A 20,404-nucleotide genomic window follows, 5' to 3' on the forward strand; every position below is an offset into this window, starting at 1 on the left:
GACTACGGCTGTAATGTGGTTGATATATGTCAAAATGGAATCCACATCAACCTGAAGGAGTGCTTGGGTCTTTTGAACCTGTAGCGCTCCGGATGCAAATGATGGATACCAGTTGGGTAACTTGATTGCAGAATTAGTTAGCCTGAGAAGTATGTTCTTGGAATGTTGCTGTCAAAAGAAAACTGATTTCCAGAAAAAAAAGTAATTACAAATATTATTTTATCTTATGTTTTTGTCAGTCCACATTCACTATCCGTTACAATGTGTTTGGAAATGTTTTAGTACTGTGTAAAATTTGCTACCGGATGATGGATTGTGTACTAAAATGTAATTATCCACACACTCCCCATTTGTACAAACTTAGGTAGAGGAGCAGGTCACTCCACAAGGCTACAAGATATGGGAATAGGGCCTGTAGCATGGTTTCGTGTTGCATAACATGATGGTGAGTCATCTCACTCTCTTTCTCTCTCAAACACACGCGCGCACACACACACACACACACACACACACACACACACACACACACACACACACACACACACACACACACACACACACACACACACATTTGTGACCTACATTTTAGAGGTGCACAACGCTATAGCCTATTTCTGTCATGGATTGATAGAGGTCAGTATTTGTCCATGTGTGTGAGTGTTTGTTGGACGTCACTGAGATCAGGCGTCCTCTAATCATTTTTGTACAAATATCCAGAGCCTTGTGCGCACACACCGACATACTGACCTAATTTCACAGTGCCGAGCGGAACAGAGGCAATATGACTGGATGGGTCGGGACAGGCAACAATTTTTGAAACATTTTTTGAAACAACTTTTTTGAAACAGCCAACTGACCACACAGAAAATATTATATACAGTCAAACCTCGGTTTTCGAACGTCTCGGTTCTCATCCCATTCGGTTTTCAACCAAAAATGTCAGATTTTTTATGCCCCGGTATACAACCGAAATTTGGTTCTCAAACTGAGTGCATCTGAACGCATCACTCGACTACCCTCTGCTTCCTTATACGTCACTTCCTTAGATGTCACGTCTTCCTCATTGTCTCATTGTGACCGACGCATTAATATTGTTTTATTTTTGCAAAAATGCTGACATATTTGGTTAAGATCTCCTGAATAGTATGATTTTAAAGCAAGCAGAGGATGGTTTGAAAAATTAGTGTGCCCTGTATTTGCCCAAAGACAGCTGGGATAGGTGCCAACACGCCCCGTGGCAGAAAGATAGAGAGATTTTTATGTACAGATGTTAATGTTGATGTTAAAAATTGGTGAAAATAAATGATATTTTTTATAGAATTTTACACATGACCTGCTCTATTATTAAGTTTTTATCCGGTTTATGCGATGAAATAGTTAAAAAGTTGTTTTCTAGACTTTGACCGGATTAAGATTTTTTACATTGATTTTAATGGAAAGTGCTGTTTCGGTTTTTGAACAAATTGGTTTTCGAACAGGTTTCTGACACGGATTATGGTCGAGAACCGAGGTATCACTGTAATGTAATCTGAATTGATTTTGTTTCCAAGATCCTATATATCAGGGGTGTCAAACTCATTTCACATGGTGGGCCACATATATGGCCTCGGTAGATGTCAAGTGGGCCGGACCATTAAAATTATACCATATATGCTATAAATAACCAACATACCAAAACTTGATGGAAACACACCAAGCACAAAGGTTTCGCACGCATCTCTGTAAAAAATATGACGTGGTCCATTTTTCATTGAAAATTCTACACTCCTGATCTACTTTTCTCCATTTGGACAATGACATTTGGGCTAATTAGGGTGTTGAAACCGCAGTTGAAAAAGCACCACTCTGCCCCTAGTGGACAATCATTGAATTGCACCTCATTAAAAAAATACATTCCATGTCATTCGTGCATTTTTTCTAGTTTTAAATTATCCTGCGGGCCTGATCAAATCTCCTTGGGGACCGGTTCCGGCCCGCGGGCCGTATGTTTGGCTGTTTGCTATAGATGAAAAGAAGAATCACTTTTATTTGACATAATCTACAGAGTTCTTATGACGGGAGATGTGATCCACTAGCATTAGACGTCCAACTTGAGAGGATCTAATGCAATTGCTGGATCAAGCCTTTACAGAGAAAATGGTTGACACTAACAGCGAGGTACAGTATTTCATTCACATGGTTTTTTAACAATGTGGTTGTAGTTTACGATTCTAGAACATAGGCCTTAACTCATTCACTGCCATACTTGTGCAAAAATGTGTCCACTCCAGTGCCAGGGTTTTTGTCGTCGTCATTGGAATTCCAGTGCCCACAGAATATTGAGTTTTAGGACTACACAAACATTCAATACAGCATAAGAAACCTGAGACCCTCTTCTTTCATCAGAAAAAAAGAGATACAGTAAAGTCTCGTTATATCGATATTCAAGGGACCAAGGGAGTCCGAAAAAATATCGATATAACCGGGACTATCGATATATCCGACCCTGTTTGCATGTAATTTTCTCCGTGCGTGCATAGAAATAGTATCGATATAACCGGGACTATCGATATATCCGATATCGATATAACGAGACTTTACTGTAATTCCTAAATTATATGGGTCTGAACGCAAATGATCTTGAAATAGGGGCAACTGTCCAAAATACAATGCAATACATACATATTGGTTTGTATAGGGCTTTAACAGCTGAAGCTGGAACAAAGCGCTAACATGGAAAAGGGGGAAATGGCGCCTCCTTGTGGAAGGGAAAAACATTGCCAGAGGTCTGACCAGTGCTTTATCGGCACCTAAGCAAGAAAAAAACAAAACCCAAACTAATTTGGGAATGGCAGTGATGTTTTTTTTTTATGATACAGGGAATAGCCTGTTTTGAAAATGTACTGGGGGGAAGCAAAATAAAAAGCAAAAACTTTTTGGTTGCTTAGCGAATTCAACTTGAAGAAAAACAGCTGCCAGCATGATGTAGTTGTAAAAAAAACAAGCATAGACTAGTTGCACTGTTTCTATTTAAGACTGTTACGTGCAATGTCACTGCTTGTACCCTCATTAGGGAATGAAATGTTCCCAGCAGTATGATGGCATTACGAATCTACTTGACATAAGGACATGCATCTTAAATAACACTCAAGGACGCGCGCACACGCATCACACACACACACACACACACACACACACACACACACACACACACACACACACACACACACACACACACACACACACACACACACACACACACACACACACACACACGTACGCTCCTCACTCACATCCTTACCCAACCCTGCCCGTCCTTGTGCTGCTGACCTACATGTTGCAGCATCCTGGTTACATAACCAGCCCGGGCTGTTGATCACTGCAGGCGATGCGGTGCAAACACGCTCAAGATCCTAAATGACAACCCCCACCACCACCAACACTACTTCCCCTCTTCATTCTCTCCCCTCTGTCATACAAATTGCTGATTATCCGGCCTTCAATCACACTAACTTGTTTTTAACTATTCTCGGTCAGTTCATTGCTCACCAGGAGTTAACGCGAGTGTGAAATTAATGATTGGAAAATGTTCCAAAAATATATAGTGGGTCAGTGTTAGTTCAAGTACCTGTACGGAACATTTAGGCCACGTTCCATTCTCAAAAAGTTGGCCACAACAAATCCAGCATGTCCGAGGCTTTGTTCCACTCTAACCTGCTCATTCAAGCCACAACAGGATTCACTTGTGAATAGTATGCCCGAATGTACACTGTAGAGGCAAATGATGTAAGCCCCATTTCTCCCCTCCATCCTCCCCTATCCCTTCTCAATGACCTACTTTTACTCTCACTGCCCCCCCCCCCCCCCAAACACCCTTTGCACAATGCACAGCACCACGGCGGGCTGGAAAAGCAGCAAAGTGCAAACAACCGTGCAGATGACGTATGTGAGAAAATTCACTGCTATTTTATGGATACACCTTGACGGTCATATTGTTTGAACGTTGACCTGGGACGGTTCTGTGGCAATAGATTTTGTGCACGACAAAGAAGAAAAGTAGATTTTAATGTGGGTTTGTGCTTTAGAAGAATTAATTTGAAACTTGGGACAAGGGTGTTTGCTCAGTATTACATCATCTGTGCCAGATTTGGCCTCACATTCCTGCACTGGATCAGATGTGAGCTCTGTCAGTGACACCTTGGCCATGACAAGGGTTACTGATCCATTCAAGCCGCATCAGCCTTACATGATCTTCATAACACTTGTGTAACTCTACTTATTGCTCAGTGACATCGGGAAGTGGGACAATATGTTTCTTGTTTTGAGTAAGACTGGGAAATTTAAAGGACAACTGACGCCTCCGGACAAGTTGTGTCCATAATTTGTAAAATCGCTTCAAATGACTTCTACTGAGCGTATTTTACAAAGATTCCACGGCATATAGCTATATTTTACGTTTTAAGACTCGCGCTGAATATTCAGGAAGTCTTTTTTTGGAGTTGGTGACGATTCCTGACGTGACGTCAGGAACGCCCCTGACCGAGAAAGCGACACACAATGCATTTTGGGTACTTGGTTTGGTCTGAAAACTTTGTGTTGATGGCTAAATCAGAAGGAAAACACATAATGCGATGGTGAATCGTTGTGTGTTGCACCAAGACTACTATTTGATACTAGTTGACACAAATTCCCAGCAGACAAATCAGCCCGTTTCCAACAGAGCTTGGGCGCCATCTTGTGCATTTTCTGGGACGCTACATTGGAATCCTGACGGCTCGAATTGATATGGGAGGACTCCTTTGATCGATTGCAAACATTTATGCTTTCCTCTTCAGAACTATTTGAATCATATTCATAACTGGATGAGTAACATGAAAGCATCTTATCCGAAACTGAAGCCATTGTTTTGATTCAGGAGCAAGGCAAGATGTCCTGGCGTGACGTCACGAACAAGGGGGCGGGACCTTCTGAAACTCTGCATCTCCGGGGTCCTTTTGAAGTAGTTTTGGGACACTTTAACTCATTTTTATTGGTGTTTTGCATTTGACTAAAAATATCAGCCTGCGTGTTTTGGGTATTTTAGATGCTAGAAAACGTTTTCCTGATGTCATTTAGGAAACCAAAAAAAATGGCGTCAGTCATGATTAAATATTATTAATTCTTTCAAGCCTTCTCATTTACTGGGTTCCATAAGGTCCTCCTAATAGGGACCTGTTTGTTTTAAAAACATTTTATTTCAAATACCGGTTTGAACATAACAATGGTGAAATGAATTGTATTGTCTTTATATGCTGTATTTTCACGATAGAACAAATATTCTCCCCCGACCGCAACAATAATCAGTCAACTCAAAACGTTCTGACATGACAAACGATGTTTCAACAACCTTTTATTCTTCACCATTTCCAACCTTTACAATCAAAATAAAGCACATTGTTTTTTTTCTGTTCAACCATTGCACATGTCCATGTGAAATTGAGCCAAACATTTTCACCGATGGACAAGCTTGACTTTTTTTTTCTTCATTTCCGCACAAGATTTAGGCCAACGATACGGGTTATACAATAACACAGAGTACAAATCCTTGCATGGGGTAGCATGAGCAAATACACAGCACAACCGGAAATAGCAGAGAGCAAAATGACACAGAGGACAATAAAACGACATGTATTAGACAAAATATTAACCAAATATAAAATATTAATAAAAATAGTGACCGCAGTATACAAGTGATCAAGACAAGTTTACATTTATACATAGTGGCCAGAGGCAGGCACCTGCAAGGGAAACTATAGAAAAAAAATGTATATTCAGATTTAGTGTGGCTGCTGCTTCAGCTCAGTGCACAGCGGGCTTGCTAAATTGTCGGTCAATGTGACGATACAAAAAAGAGGCACCTTATGAGGAAAAATGGAGCTGCTTTCCTGCTTTGGGATGGGAAAGTCCTATTAAAAAACTGTATCATTTCTGCTGTTGTAGCCAGGAAGGCTTGCCTTGTGCTTGTCAACATTGCCTGACTACATACCCTCGACCATTAGGGGATTCAAATGTCTGGGCTGCTTTTGCTGCTCTAGTCATCAAATGACCTAAAACGAATACTGAATTCCTCCCATGTAACTAAATGTGTTTGTTTAGACTTTTGTTTGGTCCTCAAGAGCCCCCTATACAGCCTGTCTTTGATGTCTCCCTGTTCCAACACACCCTATTACGAATTTGAAATAGGAGCTGCTTTTGGGCTTTGGGATTTGGACAACCCCCCTTTAGATCTTGGAGGAATTTCCTTTGTGAGTTGTCTGAACAATTTAGCACATGAAAATTCCGACAGCTTTTTATGCCACATTTTCTTTTCAAAATAGATACCTCATCTAAGCAAATGAACGTCCCAACATTTTGTACAATCTAAGTGCTTGGCGTGAAAAGGACTGACTGTTATTCCAAGGGGACCAATATACGCTGTTACTGTACCAACAAAAGGTGACATGAAAGAAAAATGCTTATTCTTTGGTCAAAGAAATGTTCTTAAAATGCCACAATGAATGTGTCCGCTGGCCAGAAGTAGCTCACACTGAAACCATTTCATTCTGTTCCCCCGCCTCAGTGAATGGTGTGTTGTTTGAACTGGAAGGACATATGTCATTTTCTAGCTCGGCCTCATTTTTGCCGACAAGATGAATGGAGCTGTAGTTGCAGAAACTAGAGCACCTCCAAACTGTACTCAAAGGCGGCTCTAAGGACTGCCGGCTGCCTTTTGTGAGTCCAACCTCTCCTCTGGCTGTGGTCTGACCTCCTCAGTGTACTCCACGTCATTCTCTGCCTCTCTGCTGACCTGGCTGCTGTTCGAGTTGTTCGGCAGTGCCAGGTAAGGGTGCTGAGGCAGGGTGGGGGATGGGGACATGGAGACCCCCACGCAGACCTCCATCTGTGCTTTCGTCGCCCCAGTGGACATTGCTCGGTTCTTGAGGCGCAGCTTGTGGGGCAGGGCAGTCGCTTTGACCTCAGCTTGGCACTCTCCGTGTGGCCCGGTGGTGGCCGAAGCTTTCTGGTGGTAGCTGCTAATGTCCGAGGACGACGAAGAAGGGGATTCGTCATCGGTCAAAGCCTCCTTGTCGGAGCTCCGGGGGTCCCCGTCACTAGATGATGTATCTTTAGCAGAGGAATTCTCTTGGTAGAAGCCATCGCTTCTGGGGCCTCCCTCATAGGTGAGAACCGGAGGCTCTTCATCCATTGTGTTGAGGTAGCCGTTGTGCTGCGAGAATACCGCCATGCCCTCCTCGGTGCTGTGGATCAGATTGGGAGCAAAGGGGTTCCGGCTTTCGGCTTGCTCAAGACTGTTCTCCCGAGCCCTGCAGATGTAGTGGGTCTCGTGCTGTTGGCTGTTGTATTGCGCCTGCAGTTCCTCAGAATATTCATACTGCTCACAGTCCATCGTCTTTGTCCTCTGCAGCTTCTCGGCGACCTCGGCGATGGTCACTGAACATTCGGAGAACTTGGCATTGGAGGAGTGGTGGCCATGATGCGTCCTGTTCAGCTGTTCACCTGGCCTTTGGCTCTCCATGGGGTAACACCCGCTGCTAGAACGATACAGAATGACACTCCGTTGTGAAGAAGTCGCCCGGGCAGTGGGAGCGGAGGCCTCCGTGTGACCCGGCTGCTGCTGCTGGTAGTCTATGACAGGTTCAGCCAATTGTGTACTGTGCTGGTGCGGAGACGTCAAAGCAGGATGAATGCCATGGTAAGCGTGGCTTGGCAATCCATTGGGGACGGCGCCAGAGAGTCCAGCGCCTTCCAATGTTGCCATCTCCAAGTTGGTGGGCTCCTTTTTGATGCTGTAGCCCAAAGGCTCGGGGCTGTCCCTCGAGGAGCCGTCAGACAAGTCCGACACAGATCCTCTGGGAGAATACTTGGGAAGCGCCGAGTGGCGCTCACCGCGGCTGGGCTGTTCGGTTTCAGAAGAGTCTGAGTTCAGCATCACCTGGGATGCGCTGGAGTAGCCGCTACTTGAGAGGTAGGCGTTATTGGGCGTGCCACTGGTGCTACTCCCATTGCTACTTGCGTTCGCAGCAGCCGCGCTACTTGCGATCTGCTGGCTTTTCTCCATGTAGGACGCTGTGGTGATGAGTCCAAAGCGCAACTTGAGCTGAAGCAGTTCCGTTTTTAGACGAACATTCTCCTCGTTCAGGGCCATGACCCGGTTCTCTAGAACCATGTCATTCAGGCGACGTTTTTCCCTTGAGCGCTTTGCTGCTTCGTTGTTCTTCCTCCGTTTTTCCCAATAGGAATCGTCCTTTTTCTCATCTGAGATGAACTCCCGCTTGCGGCGGGACGCCACGGTGGGCTTGGAACCTTTAGCCTGGCGGCCGGCCCGTGACCCGCTCTCGGGAAGAGGGGATGGGAGATCACTGTAGGAAGTAAAACTGTCCACCTCCATGGCATTTTTGTTGCTGGTGGTTGAGATGTGTGGATTCAGGTTTTCCATTTTTACAAGATGGAACTCTCGCAAGCGTTTAGGGAAATATGCACAGGTAGAACAAGACTTTGTGATGCAACTATTGCCACTATGTTGCAGGATCGGCAAATACTTCACATCTAAGAGAGAGTCTCATTGATTTCTCTTGCCAATTGTTTACTCGATCAGAATATTCAAGTGTCCAAATTAGCCAAGAAGATTAAAAACAGGTGGAACTCCATGAACACCTTCGACATTGAACTTATTTTCTTAACAAACAATCCGTCCTAAAAAAAAATACGAAGCTTGTATTACAAGTTGTTTGGTTTTCTGGGCACACTGCAAGTCTGTGGAGTCTCTCGGTAAGGGAACTGCAGTTGACTGATGTCTTTCCAAATGTTCTGCACAGCTGTGGACGGAGCACGTCAGGCCACAGCGTCTCTCATCACGGTGTCGTACAGAGGATGTAGGTCAGGGAGTCTACTTCGGCTCTCCTCGAGGATCCGACTTGAAGGCCGCTGTTATGTAGAGAGAGAAAGAGGGAAGGGTGGCAGGGATGAAATATTTATGTCATGATAGAATTGAAAGCATATCATAAAGTGAATGCAACTGCAATTATTTTATCTGATCAGCGAAATGCACCGTGGTCTGCAATAGCCAGCTGACTTCATATACCATACTTACAATTCAGATAGCTGCTGTAATTGATTTTGTGGCCAAATTAATAACTTGGTGGGTTGTCTATCTTGATGAGTAAACACCACATTTTAAATCAATAGGAAAAAAAAACAATTCAATGACGAATCTTTTGGTGTGTACTCAATCATGCGAATGGAGTTTACCAAAACTATTTTATTGCATTATGTTTTTTGTGTTAAATAACAGTACAGTTGAGTGCAAAAGATTAAGTCTATACCATGAAGATTGCATATGACACATAAAAGCTTGACTACATTTTCCATGTTACTTTCTAATTTCTAATTCAAAGCCTTTTATAGGTTACTTTCCATTTCTTTCAAGATCTGAGCACTTTGGAGTGGACATTTCACTGCATATATATTTGAGGGGGGAGAGGGATGAAAAGCAAATAACTAAATTTGAAAGGGAAACAAGTTTGTGAAGATATTGCACAGTTTCTCTGTTTTTTTGCAGCAAACTAGTTGAGTCAAACAATGCTGCCTCAAATTCTTCAAGAGACGATGATTAGCATCCACACGCTCAACCAAAGGTTTAATAAAGCATTATAAAACTCAAATGACGAATGGTTGCTTACAAAACGTATCACGTAGGTACCTTCGCTAATTTGTGCTCAACATTTGTGCCTCATACCTAATACATGTGAGCACGAGGTTACTGCATCATTCTACTTGAGATGGAACGCAATTAATTAGTTACATCACCGAGGCAGGGCGGGGTGGAACAAAAACCAAACTACGAAACTTTGAAGCTTGTGTAATCCCAGTACCGCAGCACTTGTTTACTCACATCTATTTTATTTCTAACAAGGGGTGAAAGACAAGGTTTGCTGCCAAACCAGTATGGCTGCCTTTTATCAGTCACTGTGCCTCCCGATTTTTTTTTCTGGGATGAACTTGAGTATTGCAAAACACAAGAGAGATTTGCTCACGACAGATGTGGAAAATTTTAGGGGTCAACCCCTCCTCCCCACTACAAATTATTTTCATAAAGACCGCAGAGGGAGGGAACAAAGGCGGGTGAGAAGGAAGCTTGCATACGTCTGCGCTGTCCCACTGACCTAGAAACATTGCTTAGCAGTAAACACTCCTCCCGTCTTTGAGAGTACGCAATAAAATAGGTCAGTAGGACTGTTAGAGAAGGAGGGCACGAGGAGGAAAGAGTATTAGTGTGTACTCTATAAATAGTCCAAAAGACAAAAAGGAAGGGGGGCGGGTTCAGGAGAACGATATTAAGAGACAAACCCCAAATCTGTCAATATCATAAGATCCCAATCATGGATCCATGTGAACAAAGCATCACTCCATGGAAACGCTACAAAGCGTCAGTAAAGCAGCATGGAACAATGAGCATCAGAGAAAGATGAAAAATTATCGCTGGAGATGGCATTGACGTAACACACACACCCACCGCCGCAGCCAAACTCACACATAACCGCGTCTCTCTGGACTGCATGGGGAGGGGCTGCTTTTATCCCTTCTTGGGTACGTGATCTGAATCGCTCTTGTGTAATGTGGATATCACGGCAGTTACAGTTGACTGACTTTAAATTCTGTTACTTCCCTCTCATCGCGAGTTTAAAATCGAACAGGTCTGCGCTTAACTGCTATGATGCCAGCGCTAGTACAGATAAGATATATTCGCTATTTTCACTTCCGGCCTCTTTAAAGTCTAGAACTATTTCCAGGAACTTTCTACTTTGAGAGGAATGCTTCACCTTTGACCCCGTGGGACGAGTGTGAGTCAACAGTGAGGTATCCCTGCTCCCCTCCTCCAACTTGTTAAGAGATCCAACCACACACGTGGCGCGTCCATTTTGCCCCACGGCTTTGTGCTTATGGAGTCAAAGAAGGAGATTGGATAGAGAGACTGTCTCCATAACTGGAGAGCAAAAGCACTCCTGAATGTGTTGATTTGCAGAAGCTTGTAAATCACCAAAATGTTCAAATAAATGTACGAGATAGCGTTTCAAACAAAAAAAAAATCTTCAAATGAACATTTTCTTGCTAACTGTTGGCAGATATGCAGCATTTGCATCTGTTTGAATACATCCTCAGAGAAACTGACTAGAAATGCAGAGAAACAACTAGAAATGCTCATGACATGGCTCAGGAGGATTTAAAACAGGAGCGGCCATACATGGAAAAATTAGACTCTATATCTTGTTCAAGTTTGGGCCACACAAAAACGTTGTTTAGGGCAGATCACTTTGTACAGATGCACAAGCCCTGCAGAAATGTTTTTTAATTCATTAGCGCAAAAGACTTGAGGTCAAACCCAAAGTCTGAGTGAGTATCCTTGTATGCCGTGTGTAGTGTACCGACACCCAAATACAGGTCTGACCTACATTCAAAAGCAGACTGGGAAATAGCAACGCAGACGCTCTAAAAACAGACCAGCTGGCAGCAGGCAAACTGAAAGGGCTCACTAGGACCCTGCCTGCCAGACAGGCCTTTTTCCGTACATTGCATCACACCCTGAATGTTAACTTGTTCCTTTCTTTTTTCAGTCAAGCCACGACAAATGCCATGTCTTTGGGTGGCCGGCCGGGTATTGTTTTAACTCACATTTCTATTTAACTAAAATGCATCACGTTATTATTCTGTATGAGGGCAGGCGTGCTGACTTATTTTAAATGTCTGGACGCCACGAATAATAGGCAGGGTGTAAACAGGAATCAATTACACGACATTGTGTCCCAGGAGAGAAATTTGTAGCTCCTGCTGCGTGCTCGTTATGTCATCCCATCCGACTCCTTAGCAACACGCGTTACTTAACCGGCATTTTGAAATAAATCCAGTCATTTTGGGGAGCCATCTGGTTGTACAGGCAGAAACATTTACTTCTTTGTACTGTATTGCCGACACACGTTTCTTTCTGAGAACGTTTCTTTGTGACCAAAACACTCATGTGGTAGTATTGCGACACACGTTTCTTTCTGAGGACGTTTCTTTTTGACCAAAACACTAACGTGGTCGGACTTAAATCCCCCCATTACGCTAGCTAAGCACCATGTGCGGGGATCAAGTGCCTATGTACGTGTGTATTATTAGCATCATTAGCCGCGAAACAGCAACCAAACTGCCGCCTCGGCCGACTCGCTGGAAAACACCACTGGCAGGAAATTACCTCACCTTGACATTGAACATACACAATATGGGACACGCGTTTAGAGTCTATTTTTGGTCCGGTTAATAACGCAGGAATGGGAACTGAGGGACATAAACGAGCGCAACAAAAGAATTCAACGTGTTGTTTTGCCAAATGGAACGTCGCGAAGTGACGGGCGGGTTGCCGGCTGAGTCGCCATGTGAACAATAACCGGCATGTCCTTCTCGCCAAAACCAGCACATAAAGCATGAAAGCAAGCCCGTATATAATCGGTCATTATCGGACGACGTTTTAGATATAGAAGGCAAGAGCAGAAGGTGAAAAAACAAGAGTGAGGGTCGCGCCGTCAAAACATACCTTTGAATGGTGGAGGAGGGGAAAACAACCTTCAGGCTTCCCCGACACAAAAGCTGTCTCGATCCCGTTTCCTCCTTTTCTTTAGACAAAACCTATCCAGAAAAAATAAGTTGTTCCCTCATTGGTATCTGTGCGCCCTTGGGTCTCCGGTATCTCTCTCCTTGCTCGAGTCTCCCCGTGTCGTGCGCTGGCGAAGACTTTGCTCCACTTTGTTGCAGCAGCCTTTCTAGAAATATGTGTTAGTAGGTCAATGGTTGCGTAACAGCTCTTCGGCTGCCTCGTCACGTTTGTGTCCTCTGTGTTTCCACGCGAGAGTATGCGTGTTACATACACGGCATCCGCCACCACCCTCCGCGTGTTTCTCTCTCCCCTTCAGCCATGGAGCACATCCATTTTCCAGCGTGGAGTCTCTTTACAACACGGACAGGAACGCGAGCACACGCGCCATGTGAGCTTCTACGTGTGGAGCACGGGGGCGCTTACTGTGTGTTGTGTGCACTCATAATGTAATATTCGACATAAAATAATAGTCACCACAAGATGTAGACTCTACATTGTAGACTCTACAATGTAGAGCGTCATTGTTGATAGACGGAATTCGATTCCACACACGCGCACGCACACACACACGCACACACACGCACGCACGCACACACACACACACACACACACACACACACACACACACACACACACACACACACACACACACACACACACACACACACAAAACAACCATTTTGTAATGTTTTAAATAAATACAGAGAGCACCCTATTGTAATATACTGTATTAATAATGATTCTAAAACACGATACAAAGACAATTCAAAAATTAGTTTTATAAAATCTAATTAAGACGGAAGTAAGTCTCACACAGACTGAGTCATCTGGGTTGATGTCGGCCTTTCAAGGGCGCTGTGTAGGACATGACGTCAGAAAATTGACGGAGAGAGTTGGGTTCATTTTCAAAATGTAATACAGTACATGCTTCAAGAAAAAAAAGTCTGAGACAAAACATCTACTCCGACTTCACTGACGTCCCTCGACAACGGTGACCCCAAAGGGCACACGGTTCATGCTCATGCCAAGGGCAAAATAATGTACATATATTGTAATCACACAGTTCTGCATCTTTATTTATGAATATAATAAGTTAGTTATTAAACATTACATCACCTAGCTCGTTTTTTGGGCTGCACGGATTTTTTGTGTGCATCCTTTCATAACTTTGCTGCTGTGAAATGTAAATTTCCCTAATGCGAGACAAATAAAGGTGCATCCAATCCAATATTCTGTTAGCTCCATGCATGAATTTATTCGGTGAAATTCATGATAAAATTCTTATAAGAACGTTATGAAGGCAGGTTACCTTGGTTAGAATGTATTTTAGGGACCAAAACAGACACGCGCACACGCACACAATCAACCCACAACACCAACAACCAAATATGTAAATGATACATTAAACACCATATGAATGTGGGCAACGATATTTCAGTTAAAAGTGGTATTATTCTTTATTGGAATAGGACAATTAAAGCAAACAATTTCACACAAATGTAAATGTGACAAAGCAATATAATAGTTATTTAGTATATGTAGCATGTAAAACATGTTCATAAATATGTTAGTCACTTGACAAAGGTACACATTCAGTGTGCATTTTTCCCCATTCAGTCAAGATCCTTCCAGACAAACGTAAGATTACGCAACCTGAGTTAAATAATTAATCATAGAATTCAAATCTAAACAGCTGCCGTGGGGGGGAAATGGAAGGAATTGAGAGAAATTGATCATTCGGATATCATCTTCTCTGTGGTCAAGACTTCTTGTGAGTGCCTAATCTCAAAACCTCTTAATAGGTCTTGTGTTAGTGTTCAAGTTTACTGTCTCCATGCACCATATACGTGTACAGTGTTTGCTCATTTTGGGTCATTTACTGGACCTTCATTAATGAGCTTAGTTCTCATGATCCATAAATCCGTAAACGACGTGTCAGGAATGTGGGGAGTTAGAAATTCATCAACCCGACTGCAGCCTCAATCAATGGCTCTGCTTTTGGGCCTGAAAAATGTGAATTTTACTAGAATTGTTGAATAAATTATGCATGCTATTTATCACGGGAAATGTACAGGCTACAAAGAAAACAACATCAAAGCGTATTCTAGCAACTACACAAATGAAAGCCACCTTGCAATACATTGCATTACCATTTTCATTGACTTGTGAACCAGGAAATCAGACACAATGACGTTGACATTCAACCTTATGGAGAAAAAAACACACATAGGGCCCAAATTTTAAAATGTTGATATTTTTCACTGTGTGCAAGGGTGGAGTTTTATGTTTTCTTTTTCTTCCTTGACTTGGTACAGGTAGAAAATGCTGTAACAGGGCATTTGCGCTGTTGTGTGATGGAACTTAGGCCGATTCCCATCCAATCGAAGCGGCTACCCTCGGTGCACATAGTGATGGACATTGCATGACAATGGTGCGTGCAAAGTGCGTTTATACAGGTAAACTGCAAGATCTCTACTTGCAAAAGACGTTGTTTGCCACGCTCAGATATGGACAATTGGAGACTGCCTTGCACCCACGACCTGCACCCGTGTGCTACGTCGTCAGGATGGATTGCTGGTAAAATATTCTTCAGACGACCATGATTATAATTCATTCAGTGAATTGCTTTCTGGTGGCCCGGAAGTAGAGTGATTAGCACACTAACTTCACAGTGCAGAGGTCGTGAGTTAAAATCCCGCTCTGGCCTCCTTTCCTGAATGGAGTTTACGTGTACTTTCCAGGCCCGCGTGGGTTTTCCCCGGATTCTCCGGTTTTCCCCCCACAAAGTGTCCTTGAGAGTTTTGAAAGGCGCTTATAGATGAAATGTATTATTATTATTATTATTATTATTATTATTATTATTATTATTATTGATGAAAAGGTTTCTTCAGCCGTCATCTGTACTTTTTTTTGAAGGTGTCGGACGTTTCACTTCTTATCCAAGACGCTTCTTCAGCGAACTAGAAGAAACCTTTTCATCGATGGACCACTCCTGTACGACTGAGAGCTTACACAGACATATTATTATTATTATTATTATTATTATTATTATTATTATTATTATTATTATTATTATTATTATTATTATACCTGCCAACCAATTCAGGTGTGTTCCCTGCTAGTGCCCAAAGACCGCTGGGATTGGCTCCAGCACCCGCAGCGATCCTCGTGAGGCTAAAGCCGGCAGGAAGATGAATGAATGACTGAATTGCTTTCTACAACGATCCCCAAACATTGTCCAACCCTGTTGTCATATTCATGAATGAAATATGGTGAATGAAATACACCACACTCACTCTATCAGTCTTCACGGACATCAAATACGGCTAAATCCTATTCCACCACCTATGCCACAAGTTAGGATTGGGTTTTATTGAAAAATGTTAATTTTTTTCCTCATCAATTTAGTTTCTCATTAAAGTTCTGGCAAATTTGTTGTACTCCACAAACACAAATAAAAAATAAAAATAAATAAAGAATTTGCCAGGTGAGAGCCATCTACTTTCTGTGACGACATTGTCAGATGTGCTGGGGGCAAAGTAGCTGCATTGATCGGGACTCCGTGTGAGGTGCAAGGCAGTCCAAAACATGCCAAACTAGACTTGCCCCAGCATGAAAATGAATCTGTGCCTGATTTTACGCCGAGCAAATGGTTGTCAACTAAAAGAACCCATACTGGTTCGCTGATTAGCTGAACCTGTACATAACTCAAAGAAGTATGTCTTTGCCTACATAATTACAACGCTCAGTTTAGATCGACACTGCCAGAATGGTATTTATTTCAGAAATATTTATAATTGTTGTTGTACTATTACAGTGGTGTCAAACTAAACTGCATGATACACAGAAATGTGTATTGTTCCCCATTTTACACAGCTGAATAAGGTCATGGTGTAGTTCTATCCTGTGTAGGCTCTCAGTCGTACAGGAGTGGTCCATCGAGGAAAAGGTTTCTTCAGCCGGCATCTGTACTTCTTTGAAGGTGGCGGACGTTTCGACCAGCACAACTTAGTTCGCTGACAAAGCTCTTCGGATGAGGAGCGAAACGTCCGACTCCTTCAAAGAAGTACAGATGAAGAAACATTTGTCTCTGTGGTCAGTCTGTCCTACTTAGTGATGATGTTGTACATCTGCGGAAAGTACCCCAACAGTAATGCAGTATTTCTCTCACAATTTGCTCGATGTGATTCCACGTTTTTGTAAACTTTTTTGGGGGGAGGGTTAGACTTCAATTATTTGCTGGAAACTCACCTATTCCCCCTTTCTATGCTCTTTCGGGAAGATGGCAAAAATTAGAGCCCAGATATGTTGAATGAAAAAGTAGTGCTTTGGCACCCTTCTGGGGCCATATATTTATGTTGAACTGAGGGGAGGAGTTAGTTCAGCCGAGGAGGTGAAAGGAGTAGAAATAGGCATCGCTGAATGTATGCCATTACTTTGATGTAATTTTTTCCATAATCAAACATGTACTGCTGTAAGGTGAATTTTAAAGGCTATTAAACTGCTTTGGGATTGTCGTTTGTTGTACTGTATATTAACAGTATTAACAATTAATAAAAATGCTTTTAACCTTTCCTGGATGTGTTTTTGTTTTATTTTACATGAGTATTTGACCCCTCCGAGGGGGAAAACGTTTATAATGGCTTTCATTCGTAATTTTAACCTGGAGGGAATACCTTTCTGACAGTGTGGATTGCAATTCTCCATTATTATGTTTGTCGAGTAAAAATGTTGATTTAAGACCTGTCAATGATTTAATTCAAGACGTGTACCCAAAAAAAATGGCAAGTGGGTGTGTATCTGGATGCCATGCCGATCAGGTGTGTCTCTTCATATGCAGAGCCAGGTGGTCTGAACGGGAGAAGGCCCTCTGACAAAGCACACATTCATAGGGTTTTTGGCCCGTGTGCTTGCGGTAGTGACGTGTCAACTCATCAGAGCGGGCGAACTTCCAGCTGCAGCCTCCCCATGAACAATGGTATGGCTTCTCCCCTGGAGACGTACCAAATATATGATCAGAGTCAAGAAAGTGAGGATAAAGAGGTCTGTGACCGAGCCACTGAACTTACCTGTGTGTGTGCGGAGGTGAGCCTTGAGGTGCGAGCTCTTGGTGTAGGCTTTGCTGCAGCCAGGATATTCACAGCTGTGGATGGCGGGTTTCTTTTTCCCCGTCGACTTTCGCCCGCGCTTCCCTTCCGCTCCTACAGGGGGCAGCGTCATTCCCACCATCTGTTGCTGTACGACCAAACGGCCAGGAGTCTGGCTGGTGGTGTAATCACAGAAAAGGCTAGCGCCGTGGGTGAAGTGACAGGGGTAAGTGTAGTGTCGAGGGTCGGAGGTCGCGGCTTGGAGCGGGATGAACCTGCCGTCAGGGAAAGTCACCAAAGAAGGATGCTGTGGGTGGTAATAGGAATTGAATTCCCACGACGTGACTTCATTCAGGCTCCCTATGTTATGTCTGTCCTGGGAGAAGGCAAACTGCTCGACGTGACTAGAAGCTGACCTTCGACCTGCTGTGTCGTTATTGTAAGCTTGGTGGTACGCTTGTGGCTGGTATGATGTCGTCGGGGACATGAACTCGGCCATGAAGCTACAATCCATCTGATCCGGACCCATTTGGTCCTTAGGCATGCCTGGCACCTGGCTCACTCTTTCATGGTTCAGGTGTTGTTGGCAGTTGTCATCACTGCGGTCCAGGGAAGGACTGAGGTCCGGTGAGGGGCTGCTCCAATCAGACAACAACAGCTCGATGTCCCAGGACGCCTGGCTGTCGTTGTCGTTGAGAAGCTCCTCGCTCATTTGCTGGGGGAGATGCAGCTGCTCAGGGCCCAGAGGTGCTGATCCGTCTTCACACTTCCAGACCTTTGATGTTATTGAACATTGAGAATAAGCCGTTAAAAGAAAAACAATGGGCAGCAAGAACCCAAGAAAATGTCTTTACGTTTGCTTTTCAAGTTTATTGTCCAAACAAAACTGGCTGTCTGGGAAATTAGGAAGATTCACATATCAGTGCAGTGGCAACATCTGCTTCCAATTGTGCCTTTGACACGGCGCAGCGAGCACAGTGGCCCAAGGCCGCCAACGCCATGTGGCCAAATTATGGTACATTCCGTATAGCATATCAGATAGTGATGCAGCAAGCAGCAAGTGACCATGCAAATGTACGACATGCATTGACTTTACAATACAATACATTCTAATTTATACTTTCACACGTTCACAACAGCAGCCGCGAGAGCAAACCACTTCACACAATTCTCAACATAAAGAAAAATAATAAACACAACAGTAACATAAAACATGGATAGTTGTGCAATATTAAAGACTTTCCCCATATACTTTATGATGTTTCAGTACATGCAAACAAAACACACACGCACAAATTTAATAATAATAGTAATAATACATTCAATTTCTAAGCACCTTTCAAAACTCTCAAGGACAAATTTAGATTGTTAATTTTAATTATCTGCAGAGTACAGATGTGATGCTGATCCAAACAATCATAATTAGCTACCGTTTTCTGGGGAATTTTGTCACATTTTAACCGATAGACAAATCGGCTTCTGTGTGCAACATGTCACACCACGAAGCGAGGTTAATGTGCTCCCCGGTGCACATTTTGTCTCATAAATCCTTAAGTATTGTTAATGGCCTGCTTCGCTGCTTAGTCACTAGTTGAGCCTTATTTCCTGAGCAATCTCTTGTCCATCATGAAACAATTTCAAATTCCAATTCTCTCTACTCAATGTCTTTTGAGAGTGCCCGAGGCTTTCTTGTCTTTATGTGTACTGGCGTTATGTGTATAACAAATGAGGTCCAAGCGATACTTACTTTCATGTCAGGGAGGTTTGAAAAGGAGCTGAAGGAAGGGAGCACAGCCTGGGTGGCAGCCATGAAGCACTTTGATAGACAGTAGTCAGCAGAAGTCTTTGTTGTTGTTTTTTTTTTAACTATTTCAATACCTTAATATCCTCTTGGCCCTCAGCTAAACAGCATTCACTCACACGGTCGCCAAGCTGTTCATGGCAGTTACAGTTAACGCAATGACCTGAGAAACAGTTTGTTCAAATTGCCCCCTTTGCACCATTCCTCTCTGCTATCTCTCCTTCCTTGCTCTTGTCTATCTCTGTCAGCTGCAACTCACACATCAAATCTCTCTTTTTCATGTTGCTTCAGACCGTTAGGAGGTGGAGCAATGCATCAAGATTTGGAATCGCACCCCCAAAAATGCATTTGAATGTTGCACCTACCTGTTGTCTGCAGTCGAGATACTTGGATATGGCCCAATCACCAATTCAAAGCAATTGCCGTCAACCCAAATTATTCATATTTTGACGGAGTTTTATTTGTAACTGACTTTTAATTCCAGGCTAAATATTGTCTGCGGTTATGTTACAAGATATTCGTAAATAACACACTGCTTCTAAAATATATATCATTCGAATGCTATTGCAAGAGTATTCTATTTCAGGATCCTGTTGGATTATGTAAGGATGGCATTTCCTAAAAAATGTGTAAAGCTTCATTTTCAAGGTGTGAATAATTTCATGTAGTAGCTTTGCCATTTTATACAGATTTTCTTGTTACTCATTGTGAGGTAAAAAAATGACCGGCAAAAAGAAATGAGTGGACTGTGAAGCTTGTGCGTCTCGCACAAACTTTGATATTGAATTCCAATCTCATCTTGAGCCATTATCTGAGCATCAATAATAATAATAAAATAATAATAATAATAATACTACTAATAATAAT

At 43.0% G+C, this 20,404-nt stretch overlaps 2 protein-coding genes across 3 annotated transcripts; both read right to left on the reverse strand.

The window, feature by feature from the left end:
• Positions 1–5,321: 5,321 nt before the first annotated feature.
• nfil3-5 (nuclear factor, interleukin 3 regulated, member 5) lies at positions 5,322–13,001 on the reverse strand. Its single transcript, XM_089007024.1, is given in 3 exon segments — positions 5,322–6,729; positions 6,731–8,943; positions 12,590–13,001. Coding segments are annotated over 2 exon segments (1,782 nt in total). The 5' UTR covers positions 8,456–8,943; positions 12,590–13,001; the 3' UTR covers positions 5,322–6,672.
• Positions 13,002–13,959: 958 nt separating this feature from the next.
• klf1 (Kruppel like factor 1 (erythroid)) lies at positions 13,960–19,799 on the reverse strand. 2 transcript variants are annotated; one of them, XM_089006772.1, is made up of 4 exons: positions 19,484–19,799; positions 18,153–18,511; positions 17,719–18,011; positions 13,960–17,641 (listed from the first exon to the last, which is right to left on the reverse strand). In XM_089006772.1, exons 1-4 carry the CDS (start codon positions 19,544–19,546, stop codon positions 17,466–17,468), a joined length of 891 nt encoding a protein of 296 aa, XP_088862898.1. In that variant the 5' UTR covers positions 19,547–19,799; the 3' UTR covers positions 13,960–17,465. The 2 variants fall into 2 exon arrangements, with proteins under 2 accessions (XP_088862898.1, XP_088862897.1); XM_089006771.1 differs by having other exon boundaries at positions 13,962–17,641; positions 17,719–18,511; positions 19,484–19,798.
• Between the last annotated feature and the right edge of the window lie 605 nt (positions 19,800–20,404).

Source organism: Hippocampus bargibanti, linkage group LG10, assembly GCF_051943395.1.
Source record: "Hippocampus bargibanti isolate YZ-2025 linkage group LG10, ASM5194339v1, whole genome shotgun sequence".
NCBI lineage: Eukaryota > Metazoa > Chordata > Actinopteri > Syngnathiformes > Syngnathidae > Hippocampus > Hippocampus bargibanti.

Bases quoted from the DNA above. Each gene is read 5' to 3' on its own strand.
- klf1 (XM_089006771.1), bottom strand. From the start codon at position 19,546: ATGGCTGCCACCCAGGCTGTGCTCCCTTCCTTCAGCTCCTTTTCAAAC. The intron at 18,512-19,483 runs GTAAGTATCGCT...ATAACATCAAAG, and splicing joins CAAACCTCCCTGACATGAAA to GTCTGGAAGTGTGAAGACGG. The intron at 17,642-17,718 runs GTAAGTTCAGTG...GTACGTCTCCAG, and splicing joins TCACCTCCGCACACACACAG to GGGAGAAGCCATACCATTGT.